The 23,688-nt window shown below is 48.6% G+C and overlaps 1 protein-coding gene across 2 annotated transcripts in view; it reads left to right on the top strand.

Annotated features, from left to right (window-relative positions):
* Positions 1 to 23,688, top strand: part of ATP13A3 (ATPase 13A3) — a 54,361-nt gene that overhangs the window by 17,756 nt on the left and 12,917 nt on the right. For both annotated transcript variants that reach the window (XM_053390887.1, XM_053390886.1), the window contains exons 8-21: positions 1,119 to 1,253; positions 2,598 to 2,670; positions 3,456 to 3,587; positions 3,694 to 3,876; positions 4,746 to 4,903; positions 6,217 to 6,405; positions 8,413 to 8,474; positions 14,770 to 14,920; positions 16,077 to 16,193; positions 16,699 to 16,716; positions 16,814 to 16,967; positions 17,056 to 17,176; positions 18,317 to 18,441; positions 20,464 to 20,642. In XM_053390887.1, the coding sequence (XP_053246862.1) occupies positions 1,119 to 1,253; positions 2,598 to 2,670; positions 3,456 to 3,587; positions 3,694 to 3,876; positions 4,746 to 4,903; positions 6,217 to 6,405; positions 8,413 to 8,474; positions 14,770 to 14,920; positions 16,077 to 16,193; positions 16,699 to 16,716; positions 16,814 to 16,967; positions 17,056 to 17,176; positions 18,317 to 18,441; positions 20,464 to 20,642 (1,797 nt within the window). The remainder of the gene's footprint in view (positions 1 to 1,118; positions 1,254 to 2,597; positions 2,671 to 3,455; positions 3,588 to 3,693; positions 3,877 to 4,745; positions 4,904 to 6,216; positions 6,406 to 8,412; positions 8,475 to 14,769; positions 14,921 to 16,076; positions 16,194 to 16,698; positions 16,717 to 16,813; positions 16,968 to 17,055; positions 17,177 to 18,316; positions 18,442 to 20,463; positions 20,643 to 23,688) is intronic.

The following is a 23,688-nucleotide window of genomic DNA, read 5'->3' as shown; positions in this document are numbered from 1 at the left end:
GCAAGCAGCAGTTTCTGCGGAAGATGGTTTTTCCTTAGAATTCTCAAAAAGTACAGTCTCTGCTGCGCCTTCTTCACAAGCCCCCTTGTGTTGACACTCCAGGACAGATCCTCTTGTAATTCAATGCCCAAAAATCTGAACGTTGTTACCCTCTCCACACAGACCCCATCAATCAAAAGTGGCTGGATATTGCTCTTCTGTCTCCTGAAGTCCACCACAAGCTCCTTTGTCTTCCTTGTATTTATGAGCAAGTTGTTAGCTCTGCACCACTCTGTCAGCCGCTCCACCTCATCTCTATAGTCCGTTTCACCCTCCCTTTCAGGGATGAGCCCAATCACGGTTGTGTCATCTGCAAATTTGACAACCCTATTACTAGGGTGAGCAGCGACACAATCGTAGGTGGCGCCAGGTGCTTGGCCCCTTCTTAGACCACTCCTGTGCCCCCTCTGTGGCTTGTGGGGCCCACTTGCCCACCCTCCACTCCTTAGTTGGGGACACATTTGAAGGGCAGTCAGAGCCCCGCTTGCACAACGACGCTTCTCCTCCTCCTGTCCCTGTGTGGCCCCCAAATCTGCTCCAGAGAAACCCTCAACCCCTGGAGCAGATTTTGATGGGTCTGCAGGACAATCGAGGGGGAAGTTCCATTGCACAAGCGGAACAGCCACGTTGAACGCAGCCTTTCGATCTTTGCATGCGAGCAGAGGTGTGTGTGAAAGTCAGATCCAGTCAAATTATCCTGAACCTCAAAAGAGGATGTTCCTCTTCCAACTTCCTTCTTGGGTCCTACGTGCTTTTCAAGGGAGAAGCACCACCTGATGGCCAAGGGGAGAGCAAGGGGGCGCAGAGGCTTCTCGGGTGAAGTCCTCAAGGGCACCATTAGCGTCCACTGAGCTGGCCCGCCCTGCCAGGAGAGGAGGGGAGCTCTGAATCCTTGCCATGTGCTCTTCTGGCACATTTTTCACTCCCCTCCCACGCAGACCAGGATGGGTCTGAATTCTAAAAATGTATGTAATAGGAGGCCATGAAATTCTTGACCTTCAGCACCAGAGAGAGGAGGGCGGCTCCTTCGTGCAAGAGGCATAATCCGTTGCTTTGTTTTGTTTTCTCTCTCTCCCCAGGTCCTCAACCCTTTTTACATTTTCCAGCTGTTCAGTGTGATCTTGTGGAGCACAGATGAATATTACTACTATGCAGCAGCCATTGTGATAATGTCTCTGATCTCTGTTGTTAGCTCACTGTATACCATCCGGAAGGTGAGTTCCAGGGCTGTTTTTGAGCGCCTGCCTGCCTGCTTACCTGTGGCAGGTGAGCTGCTGCCTCGGTACTCCCCTGGGGCTGGCATCCCAGCGTCAAACTTCCGCTTCTGTGGCCTGTTAAGGTTTGCTGCTCTTGAGTGCAACTTGACCCCCAGCGGGTGGGGCTGTAGTCGGATGTTGACTCTTCTCCTTCCCAGCTGAGGGTGCGGCTCTGGAAACGCTTTGCAGCCTGCAGAGCTGAACCGGCGTAGCTTGAAATCTCCTCACGTGTTGTGACAGCTGCACATGGCGACTAGCGGAGGGTGGGAGGGGGGCGGTCAGAAGGGCAGCCGGGTCTTCTGAAAGATGTGTGACTCTGGTGGTGCAAAGTGCTGGCTGGGGGTGAACTAAGGGGCAGAGGAGGCCTTGCCCAATTCTGCCCAGCCCTCTCAGAGGGCGGCATCCAGGAAACTAGATCCGTCAGTGCAAGGATATAGGTGGGTGCTGTGGAACGCCCCCCCACTCCTTTCCTGGTGTAACCCCCCCCACGCCTGCCCCAGTCCTGCTCTGGGAGGTTAGGGGAGGAAGAGGAGAGGGAGGAGACGTTCCATGGGGCAGGCAAAAGCCCTTGCACTGATGGAGCTATTTCGTTGGGGGCTGCCCAGAGTCCTTTGGTTGGGAGGAGAGAAGATTTGGAACTAGATTCCAGCACACAAAAATGGTGAAGGTACCCACGTTGGCCCTAAGAAAAATGTCAAAATCCATAGCTGGGCAATACATCTGTTAGGGCAACCAAAATAGGGCGGGAGCTTTTGAGGGTCCCAGAATGGAGCCGGGGGGAGGAGGAGGAGGAGGCAGGTGCCACTCGATGGCACCCTGGGCTCTGCAAGCCACTCTGTGACGTTTGGGTTGGCCTAGTGCTGGCAAGGCTCTGGCGAGTGTGTGGCAGAGGCGAGGGGGCTGGAGACTGAGCCAGCGACTCCTGGGGTTCAGGGCAGGGGGCAGTGCTGACTGGCGGGGGTTCAGGAGGCAGGACCACTCGGAGATGGAGGGAGAGGCTGATCAGGTGGGGGGGGGGACCACTGCTTCAGGGGAAGGGGCATTGGCCCCTTCCAGAACAGGCTGACCTCCTGCGACTTGCTTGGCATTTCTGCCAGCCACAAGTCTCTTGCCTGGATAGGCCTCCTGTTTCTTGCTGCTGCTGCTGCTGCTGCTGCCTGCAGGCTGCTTTCTTGCTCCGGGGCTCCACTTCCTCCACAGTGCTTGAGGGGTGGGGGGCAGGGATGCAGCTGGGAGTCACTGGCCCATCCCCTTAGTGCCCCTTGTGCTGCTGACTAACGCCCCCTCCTCTTCTCTCCCCAGCAATACATGATGCTTCATGACTTGGTAGCTGCTCACAGCGTCATCCGGGTGTCGGTCAGCAGAGCAAACCAAGGTAGGTTGGGGGGGGGGGCTGTGCTTATTTGAAAGGGAAAGTGGATCTGCCGCCTTCCTTGTGGGGAGGGGGCTTCCTTGGAGGGAGGGGCAAGTTCTCGCCGGACTTCTCTCCCAGGGGACTGTCCTGGCTGGGCCCAGGGGTGGGGTCTGGCCATAGTGGACCCTCCAGGAAGCACCAGTGGAGTCCAGCAGACCCATTTCTCCCTGTATAGGGAAGTTTTTAATGTGCGATGTTTTGCTGTGGTTTTACCATATTTTGGAAGCTGCTCAGAGCGGCTGGGGCAACGCAGTAAGGTGGGCGGCAAGTAAATAAGTAAGACTGCAATCAGCTAAGTTTCACTTGCTGGTAATGCATTGAAATGACTAAGCAGGGCTAAGTTAGGTCTGCTAATAGCAGGAGGTCTCTTCTGAGTAATACTTCCTTGCTCACCGGCCGGGGTCTCCAGAGAGAGGCTCTGCAGCGCCCCCTCCTGCGAAGGTGTTTTCAGTCTGCAGCCCTTTCAGACTACAGTCTCTCTCTCTTGCATGGTCCCCTGGGCCCCTCCTTCTGTCACTCGGTCTCTCCTGCCCCTTCTCCTAGCTGGGGTGTGTCTTGCACTCCAACCTTGGATAGCTCTCCCTGTCCCAATCCCTGAGGGCTCTCCCGTGGGCCAGGGGTCGCTCTCCTAGAAAGTAGCTCCCTTGGAGAGACGCCAGCCAGCCAGCCACTCTGGGCCGAGCAGAAGAGCAGCCAGAGCAGCTGCCGGGCCAGGATCTCACCCTTTGCTTCTCCCCGGCCTCCAGGCGTGGAGGAGATCCTTTCCACGGAGCTGGTGCCTGGGGACGTCATTGTGGTCCCTCTGAACGGGATGATCATGCCTTGCGATGCGGTGCTCCTCAGCGGGACCTGCATCGTGAACGAGAGCATGCTGACAGGTAACGGGGAGGGCCTGGCGGGGCCACGATCCGCAGCTGGGACCTGGGCGGTGCTTCTGGGGCTTGGGATCTCCGCCCTGTCAGCTGTGCCCTTGTCTCGTTGAAGGCGAAAGCGTTCCCGTCACAAAGACCAACCTGCCAAACCCGACTCAGGAGCCCAAGGGGGGCCTGGCGGACGAGGTGTACAGTCCCGAGGGGCACCGGAGGCACACCTTGTTCTGCGGCACGACCGTCATCCAGACCCGCTTCTACACCGGGGAGCTGGTCAAAGCCATCGTGGTCAGGACAGGTGAGACAGAGCCTTCTGCACAGGCAGCAAGTGTGTGTTTCCCCTCCGTCATGTTCCCTGGGGATCTCTGCAAATATGCTGCACGGCATCTGTAGGAGGCCATCCTGGGCACGGGGCCCAGCTCTTTATTTGATTGATTTTGGGGTTTCTCTCTCTCTCTCTCTTGCTAAGCTGTGATGGCTCATAACAAGTTGCAGCATCTGACCTAGTCTGGTGCTGGCAGCTTTGTGCAGTGCTGAGGCTGAGGTGTCCCTCTAGCCTCCTCCCTCCTGCCTCTCCGATGCTGCCCTCAGGGAGTCTGTGCAAACACCAAAAGCAGCCTTTTATTGGCCCGTGAGCTCAGGGTTGCCTGCCCTGAACGTAAGAAGGTGCTGCAGGATCAGGCCCACAGTGGCCCATCTAGTCTGTAGCAAGCAGGATCCGAGCCCAAGAGGCCTGTCCCCTCCTGCAACCAGTTGGCAGAAGCACCGCTGCCTCCGACCGTTGTGGCTGGCAGCCAGCCCTCGCCCTCTCCTCCATGGAAGCTGGCAGCAGGGTCTCCCCAGGGCTTCAGACTTGGAGGTCTCTTCCAGCCCTACCTGCAGGTGCTATTCGGGACCAAAGCTGGGACCTTGGGCCTGATCCCTCCAGAGGGCACTTGCTTTCTCCCTCCCTCGCCTCCTCACCTTTGGAAGATCTGCATGTCTCCGTTGATGAAGCCCTTTCTCCTCCCTTGTAGCTCTGAGTGACTTGCTTGTCCTTGAAGGTGGGCTTCTGCTGCCTGCCCAGAGACAGTCATAAACAAAATGCTGCATTGGCTTTCTCGCTCCTGGGACTTGTAGGTTTGCGCTTCCGACCCCATCTCTGAAAGCCTCCTTGCTTCCTCCTAGGCTTCAGTACTTCTAAAGGGCAGCTGGTCCGCTCCATCTTGTACCCGAAGCCCACGGATTTCAAGCTCTACCGAGATGCCTACATGTTCCTGCTCTGCCTGGTGGGGGTGGCAGGGGTCGGCTTCCTCTACACCATTGTCATCAGCATTCTCCACAAGGTAGGAGGAGGAGTCCCACCCCTTTCGTCTCCTTGCCAGATCCATCACAGGCTGGGGGGTGTGTGTGTGTGGTTGCTTCAGCCCCCCCTCCTTCACGGTCTCTAGGCAGAGCCACATCTGGGCAAACGCCAAGTGAAGCTGTCTGGGGACGTGGATGTTCTTTCCCCTTGCCCAGCCCCAGATGCAGCACACCTGCCTGCCGCATGGTCTTCTTGACCCAATCCGGAAAGCTCTCTGAGGAAATTGCCAACTCACATAGTTCCCACTTGGTTGTGCTCAGCATGGATTGTCAGTTGTTAGTTTTGCTAGGGCTTCCTTTTGAAATACGGTGGTACCTTGGTTCCCAAACAAAAACAAAACAGCTCCCAAAGGCTGCAAACCCAGAAGTGTTCTGGTTTGCGAACGTTTTTCAGAAGCTGAACGTCCAACGCAGCTTCCGCTTGAGTGCAGGAAGCTCCTGCAGCCAATCAGAAGTCATGCCTTGCTTTTTGAATGGTTTCGGGAGGTGAATGGACTCCCAGAATGGATTCAGTTCTAGAACCAATGTTCCACTGTACCAGAAAGCAGTGCTACAGCCCCTGGTCCTCGGATGTCTCTGGTGTGCGCAATGCTTGTTGCAAAACCTGCATCTCAGGAGCATGAAAAATGGCCTTCTCCCAGGTTTGCATAGCTGCCTGTCTGCTCTGGCAGACGGTGCTTCCACAGGACCTCTGGCAGAGAGAGGAAAGTGGGGGGGGGCTTTGTGCCAGCAGCTGCCTGGTTCTGGGACATTCCACGCTTAAAGGAATGCTCCCCATCCCAGCTCCCAGTTCCCCTCCTTCCCCTGGTACAAGGTCTTGCCAGGGTGAAACGGTGCTGCTAGATCAGCAGGCTGCAGGTGTCCAAAGGCAAGGCAAAAGCATTTCTCGGAAATGCCTCTGGCGAAAGACGTGGGTGCTTCCCACAGCACCTGCTGCAGGAATCTCTCAGCGCAGGCGTTTGAAGGGCTGGCTGAACTGGACCCAGCCTGGCCTCTGGGCAGCCAGCGGTGAGTGACCCTCTCCCTCATGGGTAGGCAAACTAAGGCCCGGGAGCTGGAGCTGGCCCAATTGCCTTCTCAATCCGGCCCGCGGACGGTCCAGGAATCGGTGTGTTTTTACATGTGTAGAATGTGTCCTTTTATTTAAAATGCATCTCTGAGTTATTTGTGAGGCATAGGAATTTGTCCCTCCCCCCCAAAAAATAGTCTGGCCCCCCACAAGGTCTGAGGGACAGTGGACCATCCCCCTTTCCTGGCCCCTGCTCTCACTCATCTTCCTCCTCTCCTCTCGCAGGTCTCAGCCGACATCATCATCATCGAGTCTCTGGACATCATCACCATCACGGTGCCGCCCGCTCTTCCTGCCGCCATGACGGCGGGGATCGTTTATGCACAACGGCGGCTGAGGAAGATTGGCATCTTCTGCATCAGTCCTCAGAGGATCAACATTTGCGGCCAGCTGAACCTCGTGTGCTTTGACAAGGTGCAGATCATTTGCCATTTTCCCTTGAGAAATTCTGAGCTGAGTTCGGGATGAGGCTTCTGAGAGCCTCCTGCCACAGACTTCAAGGGGGCGCTTGTGATGCTCAGTTGTGCGGAGTGACGCAGACGGGTGTGTTGTCCTGAGCTGAGGCCAGACCCAGGAAGGGACAAATGTTGGACCCTGGCGTTTTTCTGCTTGCTTAGTGCCCCTCGGGAAGGTTCTGGGCAGGAGATTAATTCAGTAAGATACCTGCAAAGAAGCAAGTCACAGAGAGAACGCACTTGTGTTGGGCGGGGATTAGAAGGGTTTTTTCAGCTTCATTGCCCAACAGATGTGAAAATCTTTTAATAAGCATCAGGAGAGTGTTGATAACTTTTTAGGAAGCTTGTGCATAAAGTAGCCAGGGAATTCTGATGTCACCCAGTGAAGAATTCCTTAGTGCATGTCTTTGGCCAGTGCCCAGATTCCCTCACAGCCTGTAGATGCCTGGTTCTGCTGAGGTGGGTGTTCTGTGAAGCTGCTGGGGGGCGCGAAAGGCTGGAATGGGAGGAAGGAAGGAGGAGTTGCTGGTCTCTGGTGGAGAGGCCCTGCAGGCCTGTGACTTCCTCTGGGATGGCTGCTGGAGGCGACTGGAGGGGAGGAGCCTAAGCAAAAGAACCAGCCAATAAGAGCCTGAATAGCTATTGCATGTAGAATGGCAGCGTGGGAAGGGACCCCGAGGGCCATCTAGACTGACCCTCTGCAGCGCAAGCGCTCCTTCCCCGCTGTATCCGCATGAGCTTGCCTTTGTGGGGGTTGCCACGTATGCAGTCACTCAGAGTCAGCCCTCCCCTTTCCCTGGGGCCTGCAGGTGTTTGGCCTTCTCCTCTTCCCCTTTAAGCCCAATCCTTCATTCCGCTTGAGCGCGCAGGCGGAGTGGGAGGAGGACGGAGAGACCACAGAGCCATCTTCCTTTTTGCTGGGGGGAAAGAAGAGCGGAGTTTGAAGTGGCACAGCTTAGAGGGAAAGGTTTTCGGTGCTTTTGTAAAACTCTTTGATGACTCCTCCTCTGAGGCTATTATAGCCACAAAAGCATGGCTTTATTTTTACTTTTTGGTTTTCTTCCAGGGCCCGGTGATCCTACCCTGCACCCCTTCCCTGCAGGGTCAGAACAAAGCAGGAGCAGCCAGCCCTCTAATCTCTGAATGCCTTGCCTTTTGCTTCTAAAATTGTTTTTCCTCCAGAGCTGATCACAGACCTCCTTTGATTTAGGAAAAAACAACAAAGCGAGTCGAGAGGCAGGAGATGAGGGAGCCTTGGAAAGCAAATCCTGCAGGGAGCTTGAATTCCTCTGGCTCTTCTTACGCGGCTAATTAATTTTAATGAATTGCACTTGCGTGTTCTGAGGGGCTTAGAGCTGGGCAGGTTGCCTGGGGCGAGTGCGGCGATTTCAAGGAAAGCCTTCCCTTCTGCTCTGCAGAACCTCTCCCTTCCACCCGCGGCTGCTTTTAGGGGTGGGAGGGAGGGGCAGGCATTGCCAGGCTGACAAATTCACTGCCCACCGGTGCCAGGCGGCCAGACCTTTGCCACAGTCCTGCTCTTGGCCTTCTGTAGTTGCACAGGGATAGCATTTAGAAATTCAGCTGCTGCTGTTGGCATAGATTGTGATCCCTCTGAGCCCAACTTGACTGGACAGAGGGGCGTCTGTCTGGCTCCCTCCCCTCCGAGGGTCCTGGCTAGTAGTTTCACAGCCTTGCAGCAGGGTGCGAAAATAATTGAAACGGAGGTGTGAGGAAGGTGAAGTATTTGCAGAAGCTCCCCTCTTCCTTCTCTTTTGGCCTCCCGCTAGGTTAGCACACGGGGCCAGGGGCTCCCTTCTGGTTCCCAGGTCGGCCTGCTCCCTGTGGGGTTAGTCCTGTGCCTCTAGACACATTTTGAGACTGCGCTGCCTGTTCTTAGGCCAGTGGCCAAATACTTTGCTCAGTATCTCTGGCTCTGCTTTTCACGTGTTCCTTCTCCCCTCCACAGACAGGCACCCTTACCGAAGACGGCCTGGATCTCTGGGGAATCCAGAGGGTTGAAAACGCTCGGTAAGCTTCTTCCGTGGAACGTCGTCCGCCATGGGGGCTTTCTTACTGTTAAAATAGGGCCATCTGGCCAAACCAAAAGGGACCGCGTGCGCTCTCCTCTTGGCAAGCACCCAGTTCCTCTCCCAGGCTCCTCAGCTGGTCCTTCTATGCTCTGCCACCAGGTGCCAGGGCTGCCCATCAGAGGATGCCAGGGGAGCCCCGTGAAATTGTAGGATACAAGGCAGTTTGCAACATAAAAAAACAAAATGAATACACAGAATATGTAATGTAGTAACAAAAAAGCAACACCCCCCCCGCCAAAAAACCCCACAATTAAAAAGCCATAGATTATTTAACCAGCCCAAGGCCTGGGAGAAGAAAAACGTTTTCACCTTGCTCCTAGACATGTAGTGCAGACTCCAGGCAAGCCTCCCTGGGGAGAGCATCTCACAAGTGGGGAGCCACTGCAGAAAAGGCCTCCTCTGCCACCCCATGGCCCCTTGTATCCATACCAGCGGTGCCCATAGGGGATGACAGTTCTTCCTGGGGTGGGATTCCCTAGGGGGCGCTAAGCGGCTGGAGGTGTAAATGACTCTCAGACCTTGAAAAGCTGGCAACCCTAGATCTGTTGAGTTTCTGTTAATTGGTTCTCATGGGAAACTTACAGATTCTGGCTTCACACAATTAACTCAAGGCAGTGTCAATTTACTCTTGGCAGAAAGCCAAGGTCAGCTTGACCTAGAAACTACTTACTCTGATTGGTTAACGACCAGCACTCAACTATGTTATCTAGGGATTGCTAGCACAGTGTGATGTTAGGTGTGTTAGGTGTGTTAGGAGTAGGAGTGCTGTGTATGGTTAAGAGAGAGAGAGAAAGAAAGGATTTATTTTGCTTTGTTTTGTATGCAGAAACTCTGCTGGTTTTATTTTTCCTTTTAATAAATCCTGTAAATAGTTATTCTGAGTCTAGCTGACTAGTCATTTCCACCTCAACTAGCTTCTTCGCTGTGCAGGAAAACTCTGCTACGTTTGGGCTAAAGCCATTAGAGCTATGCCTGACACTTCAAAGTTCCATGAGGTTATGGGTATTGTGCTGCCAGCCTGAGTTGTGGTGGTGTCAGCATCAACAGCGTTGGTTCCAGTAGTTCCAGAAGTTGTTGTTCCTGTTGGTGCAGCAGATGGACACTGGCTGGTTCCTGACTGTGGTGAGCTGGTGACGCAGTGGACACAAGGACAACAGCTGCAGCGTGTGAGTGCTGGGTGCTGTGGTTCCTGTTTTCTCTCTCGGTGATCGTGAGTAGCTGGTTCCGGGTTCCAGGGACATCGCTCTCAAGATGGCCTCACAACCAGTTCAGATGGCTTTTGAGCGTCTGAATGACTCCAATTACTTGCTGTGGTCGGAACGCATGCAGGCAGTGCTGCAGAGGGATCGTCTCTGGCAAGTGGTGAGTAAGTTTCCTGCAAAGCCTGATGATGAAGACCTCGATAAAGACCAAAGAGCAAGGGCCACAATTGTCTTGGGGCTGGAAGATTCCCAGTTGCCGTATGTGAGGGGAATCAAGTCAGCTAGAGGTGTGTGGCAAGCACTTAAAGAACTCCATGTGCGTGAGACAGCGGTTTCCAAGCTGTTCATTCGCAAGGCATTGTACAAGGCAATGTTACAGCCTGGGGTTACAATGCAGGAACACCTACACAGTTTACAGTTAAAGTTTGCTGCGCTACAGGAAAGAGACTGTGCATTAGACCAGCAGGAGAAGGTGGCTATTATTTTGAGTTCTCTCCCGGAAAGCTGGGATAATTTAGTTTTGTCTCTAGAAGGCATACAGGAGCGTGATTTATCAATCAGTTACGTTACTGGGCGTTTGATTGAAGAGTGGCAGAAGAGGCAAGAAAGGTCGTTGGCTGCAGAGGCTTCTACAGGCGGGCGGTTTGGAAGGAGTTCTCATGCCGTGCCAGGGGTGAAGCAAGAGCAGCGTGCCGGTGAGGAGTCTGCGTTTGCTGTTAGGCGTTGTTTTCGATGTGGGTCTTCAGCGCATCTAAAACGACAATGTCCTGAGTTGGTCAAGTCTCAGTGGCCGGTGCAGGAGCAGAGACGAGATCAGCAGCAGCAGCAGCGTAAAAAGAAATTCTTCAAACGAAAACAGTCGGCTCAACTGGTGACCGCCGAGGTCAAGATTGCTGATGAGAAACAAGCTGTCTGGGTGGTCGATTCGGGAGCGTCTCGGCACATCATAAATTCAGATGAATTGTTTGTTTCCAAGAACTCAGCACAGCGCAGCCAGGTGGCTTTAGCAGACGGAAGTACTTCCGAAGTGATTTCGGGGGGTGCAGTTTTTGTTCCTTGTCTTCGTGAATGCCTGCAAAATGTACTTTGTGTGCCTTCATTAAGGAGCAATCTGATGTCTGTAGATTGTTTGCTAAAAGCTGGGTTTAAAGTGTATTTTGAAGGAGACAGTTGCATTATTAAGAAGGCTGGTGAGATTTTAGGCACTGCTAAGTCAGAGGGAGGCTTGTTTTGGCTTAAAGCAGGATCTCAAGTTGCAGCAGTAGTCAGTAAATCTCAGCCTGCAGTGAATAACAAAGCTATACATGACAACTGTGTGCACTTATTGCATAGGAAAATGGGGCATGCTTGCTGGAAAAGTGTACTAAAAATGTCTGAATTGGCTGATGGGGGTAATTTAAAGAGTTGTAACAAGTACCTTGATTGTAATGTTTGTAAAAAGGTTAAAACCCACAGAGTCTCTTACCCCAGAAGTGACAGAGTTAGTGAGTCACCACTACAGCTGGTTCACATGGACGTAATTGGTCCATTTGCTGTAAGCAGGGGTGGATCGCGTTTTTCATTAACAATTGTGGATGACGCCACACGTTATTCTTGGGTTTTTCCCATGAAGAATAAGGGTGACGTGTTCACTAAGTTTAAAGGCTGGGTGGCATCTGTGGAAAGATTTCTGTCCATTAAACTCAAAATGATTCAGACGGACAGAGGTGGCGAATTTATGTCAAATGCTTTTAGAGATTGGTTACAAAAGCGTGGCATTGGGCATAGAAAAACGAACGCTTTTTCCCCAGAGGAGAATGGCGTTGCAGAGCGAAAAAACAGATCTTTACAAGACATGATGTTTGCCATGCTTGATGATGCTGATTTGCCCATGTCTTATTGGGGGGAGAGCATGCTCACCGCGTGTTATCTCCAAAATAGGCTCTTTCATCAAACAATAGGTACAACCCCGTACTTTAAATTGTTTCAGAAAAAACCCAAAATTGACCATTTGCATGTGTTTGGATCAAAAGCCTGGGTGTTAATTCCAAAACAAATGAGGAAGAAGGGAGATCCTAAGACCAAACAGTTAGTGTTTGTGGGTTACCAGGAGCTGGGAAAAGGTTTCCGCTTTGCTGAAGGGACAAATGGCATTGTGATCTCCAGGAATGCCAGTTTTTGTGAACATAGTGGCTGGGAGAGACTACATGCCAATACTGAGGTTTGGTTTGAACCTTCCCAGGAGCTTCATGACTCTGAAGGTAAACATAGAGAATCAGAGTCTGAGGGAGAGGAAAGTTCAGATAAGAGCTCTCAAGAAAGTGGAATTAGCCAGAGACCAGTTGCTAAGCAACAAAAGAGAGGTCGTAGTTCTGAGGAGGAAAGTGGGTCAGAAGAAAAATTTTCTCCCAGAAGATCTAAAAGACAAAACAAAGGAGTGCCTCCAGTGCGTTTTTCTCCAGATACTGCAAATGTGTTTAGTGTGATTGCAGAACCCAAGAGTTTTCAGGAGGTGTTAAAGTTACCAAAAGAGGAGGCAGAGCTCTGGAAACAGGCAATGGAGGAAGAGATGTCCTCTCTGAATGAGCACAAGGTTTTTACACCAGTAGCAGCGCCTGAGGGGGCAAAGATTGTAGGCTGCAGGTGGGTGTACAAACTTAAACCTCTGGTGACAGGAGAGTACAAATACAAAGCTCGTTTAGTGGCTCAAGGATACTCTCAGAGGCCTGGAAAAGATTATGACGAGACTTTTTCCCCTACTGCTAAGGGGGACAGTGTAAGGCTGATTTTAACGCTTGGAGCAAAGAGAAAACTCCTGTTAAACCATTTTGATATCCAGACTGCATATTTACATGCATCAATATCAGAAGACCTGTATCTAGCCGAACCGCCTGGTTATGAGACAGGTTCCAATAGAGTGTTGAAATTAAACAAAGCTCTATATGGTCTCAAACAGGCTGCAAGATCTTGGAACAAATGTTTCCATGAGGCCTTAGTGTCATTTGGTTTCAAGCAGAGTACAGCTGACAATTGTGTTTATGTACGTGGTACAGGCAGTGATCAAGAGTTTTGTCTGATTTATGTAGATGATGTATTGTATGCCTGCAAAACAGATAAACAAACTAAAAGGTTTGCCAAGCAATTGTCCAGTAAATTCAAAGTGAAAGACTTAGGCCCGGTTAGGACATATCTAGGGTTGGAAGTGTGCTGGGCCCAAGATGGCAGCTGCCTAATTAGTCAGCAGAACAAAGTTAAACAACTACTGACTACATACAGGATGCAGGATTGCAAAGGGGCAGTGGTGCCTATGGATCCAGGTTTCATAAAAACACTTCATACAGACGAGAGTCCTGAATTTGAACATCCTGATGTATATCATTCTGTAATTGGAAGTTTATTGTATCTAGCACAGTGGTCCAGACCTGATATTAGCTATGCAGTAGGCATATTAAGTAGATTGGTCTCAAAACCCACACTAAATGCCTGGAAAGGGGTAAAACAAGTTCTGAGATACCTCAACCAGACAATTGGCTATATGTTACAATTAAATTCTTCAGAGGATGAAATGTTGAGTTGCTACTGTGATAGTGACTGGGGAAATTTGCCAGATAGAAAATCTGTCACAGGACTAGTCATAATGGTCGGTGGAGCTTTAATCAGCTGGCGGTCACGCAAGCAAGACGTTGTAAGTGTGTCATCAACGGAATCAGAGTACGCCGCGTTGAGTGAATTGTGCAATGAGATGATTTATTTCAAGCATTTGTTAACAGATTTAAATGTAAATTGTGGAGAACCAGTACAAGTTTACATTGATAATCAAGCTTGTATAACCTTAAGTAAAACAGAGGGTTTCAAATCGCGTTCCAAACATATCTCTGTAAAATACCAAAATGTGCGTTGCTGTGTACAAGACAATGTAATCACCTGTACTTATGTATCAAGTGAAGAAAATGTAGCAGATGTGTTAACTAAACCATTGGCAAAGGTAAAGAACAAACGAATGTGCAAGGGTTTAGGTTTGCTGGAAAAATAATCTCCTACATAGGTGTATTTGATGTTAATTGTCCAGCAGAATCTGTGAGGGGGTGTTGAGTTTCTGTTAATTGGTTCTCATGGGAAACTTACAGATTCTGGCTTCACACAATTAACTCAAGGCAGTGTCAATTTACTCTTGGCAGAAAGCCAAGGTCAGCTTGACCTAGAAACTACTTACTCTGATTGGTTAACGACCAGCACTCAACTCTGTTATCTAGGGATTGCTAGCACAGTGTGATGTTAGGTGTGTTAGGAGTAGGAGTAGGAGTGCTGTGTATGGTTAAGAGAGAGAGAGAAAGAAAGGATTTATTTTGCTTTGTTTTGTATGCAGAAACTCTGCTGGTTTTATTTTTCCTTTTAATAAATCCTGTAAATAGTTATTCTGAGTCTAGCTGACTAGTCATTTCCACCTCAACTAGCTTCTTCGCTGTGCAGGAAAACTCTGCTATGTTTGGGCTAAAGCCATTAGAGCTATGCCTGACACTTCAAAGTTCATCAGTTTGGTTGACTTGATTGAACTGAATAGTTTTTGATGGATTTTGAATAAATGGGCAATTAATTGTTACTGTTACAAATTTTACGGTGTTCATCTCTTCCTTAGTGGGACTAATGCTTTTTATAGGGTAGGGGGCACTGGAGATGAGTCTGTGGAACTGAGGGTGTGGCGGCCCCAGAAATCTCAGCAACTGAACTCTCTAATGCTCTCTAATTATCAGTTGCTGGCAGCTGCAGGAGGGGAGGTCTGGCTCCTGTGCTTAAATCCTTCTGCCTGGCCCCTGTGAGAGCAGGATGCCTTTGCCTGATCCTGCAGGCTCTCCTGGTGGTCTCAGGTTCAGCTGGTGCCCTTGCAAATGTTGGTTCCAGATAGAATTTATCCAGCTTTTTTACTGAGTGGAATTTGGCTTTTCTATCGGTCTAGTCTGGAGGCCTAGGGAGGGAATCGGACCTTCCCAGAACCAGCTCACCTGGCTTGTGAATGACGCTGTCTTCCCAATCTTCTTCTTTTTTGGCATCTAGTTTCCTCTTGCCAGAGCAAAGCGCTTGCAGCGAGAGCCTCGTCAAGTCGCCTTTCATTGCCTGCATGGCAACCTGTCACTCCCTGACCAAAATCGATGGAGTCCTTTCAGGAGATCCGCTTGACTTGAAGATGTTTGAAGCCACTGGATGGGTGAGAAGCTGGCAGTTCTCCTATTGCCTGCAGTTTGGTTTGGGGTTTCAGACTCCGCAGGTGCAAATGAGGCATGGGTTTTAAGTGTATGTGACCCATTAAGAGGTCTGTGGCTAAGGAGCAAGATGTAAGTAAAATGAATAAATATGCAGCCAGTTCTCCTTGTGGTCCGCTTCTTGGGATGCCGGAAGCTTTGCAAGGCAGCAGCGCCACCCGAGCCGTTGATTCCACCCCTGAAAGGTCATAGGGTGAGATTCACCTTAAGGAAGTGGACTCCCACACCTACCTTGGCAGGGGGGTCAGGAGAACCCGCAGAGCAGCACACAGTGGGAGGAAGTGGTGGGTTGTTCCATCTGGCAAAGGGGAAAGGGACGTTCTGTTGAAGAATTCCTTTCCACCTTTAGTTGCAGACATGGAACTGTTGCATGTCACATGTCTGTTTACATACCAGCACAGCTTGCTGGGAACTTCCATTGTGTGTATAGCTTTTGCTTTTCCCGTTCTCTCTGAGACTGCACGAGAGAGAGACGACATGTTTCTTTGTCCTGATTTATGATTAATAAATCCATAGTTGTAGTATGCTTCCACAAGCCTCACACCTATTCTGTGTGCGCAGTTCTCTCTGCTGGTATAGTGTGCCCTGGCTTTGAAGCCTGGGTCGCTGATTTACGTCGGAGCAGAGGCAGATGGGTCTTTGCAGCAGGTCGGCTGGAAGGAGACGATCCAGCTGGGGCTAGCCAGCTGGCCTTGCGACCCTCTGCATGCCGACACGTTCTTCACGCAGCACAGAGTTAGACTGTGGAACTCCCTCCCACAGGAGGGAGTGATGCCACCAACTTGGGATGGCTTCAAAAGAGGATTGGACATGACACGGAGGAAGGGGATTGCTGGCTCCCGGCCAGGATGGCTCTGCTCTGCCTCCACGGTGCTTCTGAATCCCGGTTGCTGGAAACCCCTGCAGGGGGAGAGAGATGCTCTTGGGCTCGGCCCGCTGCTTGCAGGTTTCCCACAAGAGGCACCTGCTGGGTCAGAACAGGATGCTGGCCGGGAGGCGGTTGGGGGTCCCCCCCCTTTGGCCTGATCCGGCTGGGCTCCTCTCTTACGCTCCTCACACTTGGAAGAGGGCGTCTCTCACATGTGTGTTTCCTTCCTTCAGATTCTCGAAGAAGCGACGGAGGAGGAAACCGCCCTCCACAACCGCATCATGCCCACCGTGGTCCAGCCACCCAAGCAGCTTCTTCCCGACCCAAAGCCGGCAGCTGACAAGGAAATGGTAGTTCTGCGCAGAGCTTTCCCCCACCTTGCCCCCCCTCCCGCAAAGCAGGGCTGGACCCTGGAGCCGGAGGCCTGTCTTGGCCAGGGAGACCTGTGGCCTGTTGTCACACGGCTGACCAGTCCAGCTGTGGGGGGGCGTTTTCGGGGGGGGCTTTCCCTATAGATGTCTCTCAGAGGAACCTGATGGTTGGAAGATGGGGTGCTGGGAAAATGCTGGTTGGGCAGTTGGACAGCTGATAGGAAGCTGCTTTGAGTGTCTGCTGCTGGAGAAGCTGAGCTGCCTTCTCATTCTTCTGGAAAGCAGTTGGCGCCTTGTTTAGGGAAGCTTTTAATGTTTAATAGGTTATTGTATTTTAGTGTTTTGTTGGAAGCCGCCCAGAGTGGCTGGGGAAACCCAGCCAGATGGGCAGGTTATAAATAATACATTATTATTATTATTATTATTATTGCAGATAGTAATGATTTTATATCTTCTGTCCCCTCTCCTCCCACCCCCTTTGCAGGAGCTCTTTGAACTTTCGGTGAGTGTTCTCCCCCCCCCGCTTCCCTTCCTGCCCCCCTCCCTTCCTCTCCCCCCTTGTGCAGGCCCTGACTCCCCCCTTCCTCTCGCTCGGTTAGGCCAGTTACGAGATTGGCATCGTGCGGCAGTTTCCCTTTTCCTCCGCTCTGCAACGGATGTGCGTGGTGGCCAGAGCCCTCGGGCAGAAGAGGATGGATGCCTATGCCAAAGGGGCTCCGGAGGTGGTTGCCGGACTGTGCAAGCAAGAGACAGGTACAGGGAGAGAGGGCTCCTTCCTCCCCCCCCAACCTTCACTCGAAAGGCGCTTCTTCTGATCCCTTTCCTTCCAATCCCCTTCCAGTGCCCGTGGATTTTGAGAGGGTGTTGGAGGAGTACACCAGGCAGGGCTTCCGTGTCATTGCCCTTGCTCACAGGAGGCTGGAGTCCAAACTGACCTGGCACAAAGTCCAGAATGTCGCCCGGTAAGTTGGCATCCCAGAGCAACGCAGTCCCGCCTGGCAGGAGCGCTGGGAGTGAGCGGGGGCAGGTGCCCATTTGAAGCCGTGTGACTCCCTTGCCCTGTGGTGGGTCACAGGCGGCCTCTTCACTCTTCCTTTGGGCTCTTGGCCCTGGTCCCTCCAGGCTTGGCCCTCCTTCCCCTTTACACCTTCCCAGGCACCTCGTGGGCAGCCTCTGATCCCTGAGATTTCGCTTTTAACCAAAAAGTCACCAACAGAGCTGTTTCCCACCAATTTGTCCAGTTAATTCAGTTTTTGAAAGAAGCCTAAACTAGTGTTGAGTGATTTGTGCCTTTTGCAAGGAAGTCTTTCTTGAACCTCCTTGCGGCTCCCGTAGCCCATGGTGTTGCCTTTCTCAAGAGCCTTCCCAAGGCTCGGCCTCAGGCATTGGCGGGCAGCACTGCTTTGCATAACGCCCTGCTTGTGGGATTCACACCCCGGGCCCATCCGCTTCTAGGCCAAGTTCAAGGTTTTGGGGTTTAGGACGCAAGTCCCTGTGCAGGTTCCTTAAGGGACCTCCTTTTCCCTCGGCCATTGGGTCCCGTGGGGGAAGGCCTAACGTGGCAGAGTCCCACTTTGCAGTAGCTGGGAGGGGGGCTTTCCGATGCACCTGCCCCTGGTCTGTGGAACCCTCTCCAGAAACAATGGGAGACATGTTTGTTCTGTCCACCTTGTCTAGCTCAATGAAAAGGTCTCTATCATTTTTGTATTGTTTTTGAGTCTTTAGGGTGGTAATACTACTTTTTAAACCGCCTTTTTATTTTTAAATCTTATGATATACTTGTGGATCACAATGAGATGCATGTAAAAGGGAATTTAATAATAATAATAATAATAATAATAATAATAATAATAATAATAATAATAAATAGTAACAAGTGCAGTTTTACTGCTTTTTCACCCAGTTTGGACAGAGCCTTTGGAGCTGTTTGTGGGCTGCACAGGATTTTCCTGCCATGAATAACGTGTTGGCCCTTTGCAAATTGTCCCTGGAGTGACTTTTTCTTGGCAGTGCATTGGGGCCTGGAGGGAACTGTAGTTTTCCTAATGGTGTTTTCTGCCTTCCCCCCCTTTCTCTCTCCCCCCCCCCCCGTTTTGCTGCAGAGATGCCATTGAGGGCAACATGGATTTCCTGGGTTTAATTGTCATGCAGAATAAGCTCAAGCAAGAAACCCCAGCTGTGCTTGAAGTTCTGCACAAAGCCAATATCCGCACAGTCATGGTGACAGGTTGGTGAGCTGCTGTTATGAAGCCATTTCAGGCTGCCAGGGCCTCAGCCAGGCCAGGGGCTCTGTGTTCTTCTTGTCGTTGATGATATTGATGCTGCTGGAGTTTGTATTCCAGCGCATCCCCCTGCAGCCGAGTTCTCTGGGTGGCCCCCTCCCCTAGCCAGACTCAGAGCCCCTCCGCCCCCCTCCCCAAGCCCCTTCTTCTGTCTACAAAGGCAGAAGCAGGTGGGGTGGAGGGCGGTCCTTGTGCAGCCGCTCAGCAGGGCTGTGTAGTCCAGAGAGAGGTGTTACACTGAGATCAATGGAGCAACCTTCTGTCAGTGGTTCCTTTCCAGTGATCCCTGCATTGTGGCGGGTTGGGCTAGATGACCCCCAGGTCCCTTTCAGCTTTGCAATTTTGTTTTTTTTTTGTTTTTTTTAAATAATTTTTATTACAGATTTTTATAACAGCACAAACATATAACAAATACATAACCAATCAAAAAAAAAAACAAAAAAAAAACAGAACAAAAAACATGTACCATTTCGTATCTTAGTTTCTTATACCTTACTTCCCCGACTTCCTCATGCCTCCCTTTTCTGTATTCCAAGTTCTTATCAATTACTCAGCAAATCTTCCCTTATTTTAATTAAAATTTGAACTAATTTTCCTTATTCTCCTTGTCTTAACCATTGCTAATAGTAACCATTTGCTTTCCAATCCAACATCATTCTAACTTTCATTAATTTTATAATATTTCTTTAAATAGTCCTTGAACTTTTTCCATTCTTCTTGCGCTGCTTCTCTTCCCTGGTTTCGGATTCTGCTCGTCATTTCTGCCAAGCCCATGTAGTCTATCACCTTCATCTGCCATTCTTCCAGTGTGGGTAAATCTTGCGTCTTCCAGTACTTCGCAATGAGTATTCTAGCTGCTGTTGTGGCGTACATAAAGAAAGTTGTATCTATCTTTAACACCCCCTGGCCGACAATACCCAAGAGAAAGGCCTCTGGTTTCTTGGGAAAAGTATATTTAAATACCTTTTTCAGTTCATTATAGATCATTTCCCAGAATGCCTTAATCTTCGGGCACGTCCACCAGAGGTGAAAAAATGTACCTTCCTTTTCCTTACATTTCCAACATTTGTTGTCAGGCAAATGGTAAATCTTTGCAAGCTTGACTGGGGTTATGTACCACCTATAGATCATTTTCATAATATTCTCTCTTAAGGCATTACATGCCGTAAACTTCATCCCGGTGGTCCACAACTTTTCCCAATCAGCAAACAAAATATTATGACCAATGTCCTGAGCCCATTTAATCATAGCTGATTTAACCGTTTCATCCTGTGTATTCCATTTCAGCAGAAGATTATACATTTTTGACAAATTCTTAGTACTGGGTTCTAACAATTCAGTCTCCAATTTTGATTTTTCCACCTGGAAGCCAATTTTACTGTCCAATTTAAACACTTCATTTATTTGATGATAGTGCAACCAATCTCTCACCTTGTCTTTTAGTTTCTCAAAACTCTGCAGTCTCAGTTTATCCCCTTCCTTTTCCAAAATTTCCCAATATCTTGGCCACTTCGGCTCCATATTTAACTTTTTAACTGCCTTAGCTTCCATTGGCGACAACCACCTTGGGGTTTTGTTTTCCAGCAAATCTTTATATCTGACCCAGACATTTAATAGTGCTTTTCTGACAATATGGTTTTTAAAACTTTTATGTGCTTTAACCTTGTCATACCACAAATATGCATGCCACCCAAAAATATTGTTAAAACCTTCCAGAGCCAAAATGTCTGTGTTTTCAAGAAGCAGCCAATCTTTTAGCCAGCAGAACGCTGCCGCTTCATAGTACAGTTTAAAGTCTGGCTTTGCAATTTTGTGATCCTTCGAGATTGCAAATGGAAACGAGGAAACAGCTGATCCAGAAGGGGGGTGGGGAGGGATGGCAGAGTGTAAAGAATTAGAAGGCGAGGAAGGGCTGGCCAGGAGGCGAAATCGAGGCCCAGCAAAGCATGCCATGATTTTCTCTGCAGGTGACAACATGCTGACTGCCATCTCTGTGGCCAGGGACTGTGGGATGATTCTACCTCAAGAAAAGGTGATCATTGCTGAAGCCCTGCCCCCGAAGGATGGCCAGACCGCCAGGATCAACTGGCATTATGCAGATGCCCTCGCCAAAGGCACCGATTCCCCACCAGCCATTAACTCAGAGGTAACGGCAGAGCTCTGTCCGGGGGGGGGGGAGTTGCTGTTCTCTCCCCCACCCAACCCATACTGTGGACTCTTGGAGCCCAGCGTTATTCATTCATTCATTCATTTGTTCCACAACATTTAAACACAGCATGATTGTAAAAAAAATTCAAAGCAGTTTACAAAAAACAAACAGACAAAAAGATCAAGAAAAAATGCAGCAGTACTTTAAAATGTACAAAAAGTTAAAACAAGTTGAAACTGTGACCAGCTTTCTAAGTATATCTGGGTAGGCTTGCCTAAGCAAGAATGTTTTTAGTCCAGTGAAGGCGTCTGCCTGAGGTCCAGAGTGTAGGAGCTGCCAGACTAAATGATCGGTTTCTTTTTTTTTAATAAAATATTTATTGAAATTTTACAAAAACATAGATTTACAAAATACAAAAAGAAAAAAGAAAAAGAAAAAAACATACAAAATTACGTAAAAGAGAAAAAAGAAAGATAAACATACAAAGTACAAAAAAAGAATAGATACAAAAGAGTTAAAAACAAGCCCATTTTTTGTAACTTTAAACTCATTAGCTTGTTTCCTTGACTTCCTCACACCTCCCCTTTTTGTATTCCCATTTAAATAATCAGATCAGCAAATCCTTACCCTCTTTCGTTTATCTTAACTCTATATCTTAACATATTATAGCTCTATATTTTCATCCATTATCAACTCATTTTTGCATATTCTCACTAACTTTGTTGCTAGTGCCTCTTATTTTCAATCCAACATCATTTTTAACATTCATTAATTTTACAGTGTTTCTGAAGATAGTCTTTAAATTTCTTCCAATCTTCTTCCACCAACTCTTCTCCCAGGTCTCGGATTCTGCCAGTCATTTCCGCTAATTCCATATAGTCCATCACCTTCATCTGCCACTCTTCCAGGGTGGGTAAATCTTGTGTCTTCCAATACTTTGCAATGAGTATTCTTGCTGCTGTTGTTGCATACATGAAGAAAGTTCTATCCTTCTTTGGCACCAATTGGCCGACTATGCCCAGGAGAAAGGCCTCTGGTTTCTTCAGGAAGGTATATTTAAATACCTTTTTCATTTCATTATAGATCATCTCCCAGAAAGCCTTAATCTTTGGGCACGTCCACCAAAGGTGAAAGAATGTACCTTCATTTTCTTTACATTTCCAACATTTGTTATCGGGCAAATGATATATTTTTGCAAGGTTGACTGGTCTCATGTACCACCTGTATATCATTTTCATAATATTCTCTCTTAAGGCATTACATGCCGTAAATTTCATACCGGTGGTCCACAACTGTTCCCAGTCTGCAAACGTATCTGAAGTATCTGAAGAAGTGTATCTGAAGAAGTGTGCATGCACACGAAAGCTCATACCAAGAACTAACTTAGTTGGTCTTTAAGGTGCTACTGGAAGGAAATTTTTTTTTGCAATATCTTGTGCCCATTTAATCATAGCAGATTTAACCATTTCATCCTGCGTATTCCATTTCAACAGCAAGTTATACATTCTTGAAAGTATCTTAGTTTTGGGATCTAACAATTCTGTTTCCAATTTTGATTTTTCCACCTGGAAGCCATTTTTTTTGTCCAAATTATAGGCCTCTCTTATTTGATAATAATGAAGCCAGTCTCGCACTTTATCTTTTAATTTCTCAAAACTCTGCAATTTCAAATTATCTCCTTCTTGTTCCAATATTTCCCAATTTTTCGGCCATTTGGCCTCCATATTGAGCTTTTTCTGAGCCTTCGCTTCCATTGGTGACAACCACCTTGGGGTTTTATTTTCCAGTAAGTCTTTGTATCTTATCCAGACATTGAACAATGCTTTCCTGACAATATGGTTTTTAAATGCTTTATGTGCTTTAACCTTGTCGTACCACAAATATGCATGCCACCCAAAAACATTGTTAAAACCTTCTAGGTCCAAAATGTCTGTGTTCTCAAGAAGCAGCCAGTCTTTCAACCAGCAGAATGCTGCTGATTCATAGTAAAGTTTAAGGTCTGGCAGGGCAAATCCGCCTCTTTCCTTTGCATCAGTTAATATTTTAAATTTTATTCTGGGCTTCTTGCCCTGCCAGACAAATCTAGAAATATCTCTCTGCCACTTCTTGAAACAGTCCATCTTGTCCAAAATTTGCAATGATTGAAATAAAAATAACATTTTTGGCAATACATTCATCTTTATAGCTGCAATTCGACCCAACAAGGAAAGCTTCAAATTTGACCATATTTCTAAGTGTTTTTTCACTTCTGTCCAACATTTCTCATAGTTATCTTTAAATAAGTTTAAGTTCTTAGCAGTCATATTAACCCCCAAATATTTTACTTTCTTAGCTAATGTTAAATCAGTCTCCTTCTGAAACCTCTCTTTCTCAATCGGTGTTAAGTTTTTCTCAAGAACTTTAGTTTTTGACTTGTTCAGTTTAAATCCTGCCACATGACCAAATTCTTGAATCAGTTCTAATACTCTTTTCGTACTAGATTCTGGCTCCTATAACGTCAAAACTAGGTCATCTGCAAAAGCTTTCAATTTATATTGTTTGGCTCCGACCTGAATACCTTGAATCAGACGGTCCCTTCTAATCATATTTAACAAAACCTCCAGGACCGAAATAAAGAGCAATGGGGAAATTGGGCAGCCTTGTCGTGTCCCTTTCTCTATCTTAAATTCCTCTGTCATCACATTATTGACTATTAGCTTAGCCTTTTGTTCTGAATAAATTGCACTTATACCATTTTCAAACCCTTGACCCACCCCCATCCCCCGAAGATTTTTCTTCATAAAATTCCAAGAAATATTGTCAAAGGCTTTCTCCGCATCTATACAAATTAAAACTGCTTTAGTATTAATGTTCACTTGCAACTTCTCCAATATGTTAAGTATGTTCCTCGTGTTGTCAGACAAGTGTCTACCTGGGAGAAAGCCAGCTTGGTCCTTATGTATCTCTTCCACTAATACTTTTTTTAATCTATTAGCCAAAATATCAGCAAAAATTTTGTAATCCACATTGAGCAGGGATATGGGGCGGTAGTTCTTAAGTTGTG

The sequence above is a fragment of the Podarcis raffonei genome, chromosome 5 (genome assembly GCF_027172205.1).
Source record: "Podarcis raffonei isolate rPodRaf1 chromosome 5, rPodRaf1.pri, whole genome shotgun sequence".
NCBI classification, from domain to species: domain Eukaryota; kingdom Metazoa; phylum Chordata; class Lepidosauria; order Squamata; family Lacertidae; genus Podarcis; species Podarcis raffonei.
This window is presented reverse-complemented; position numbering and strand designations above follow the sequence as displayed.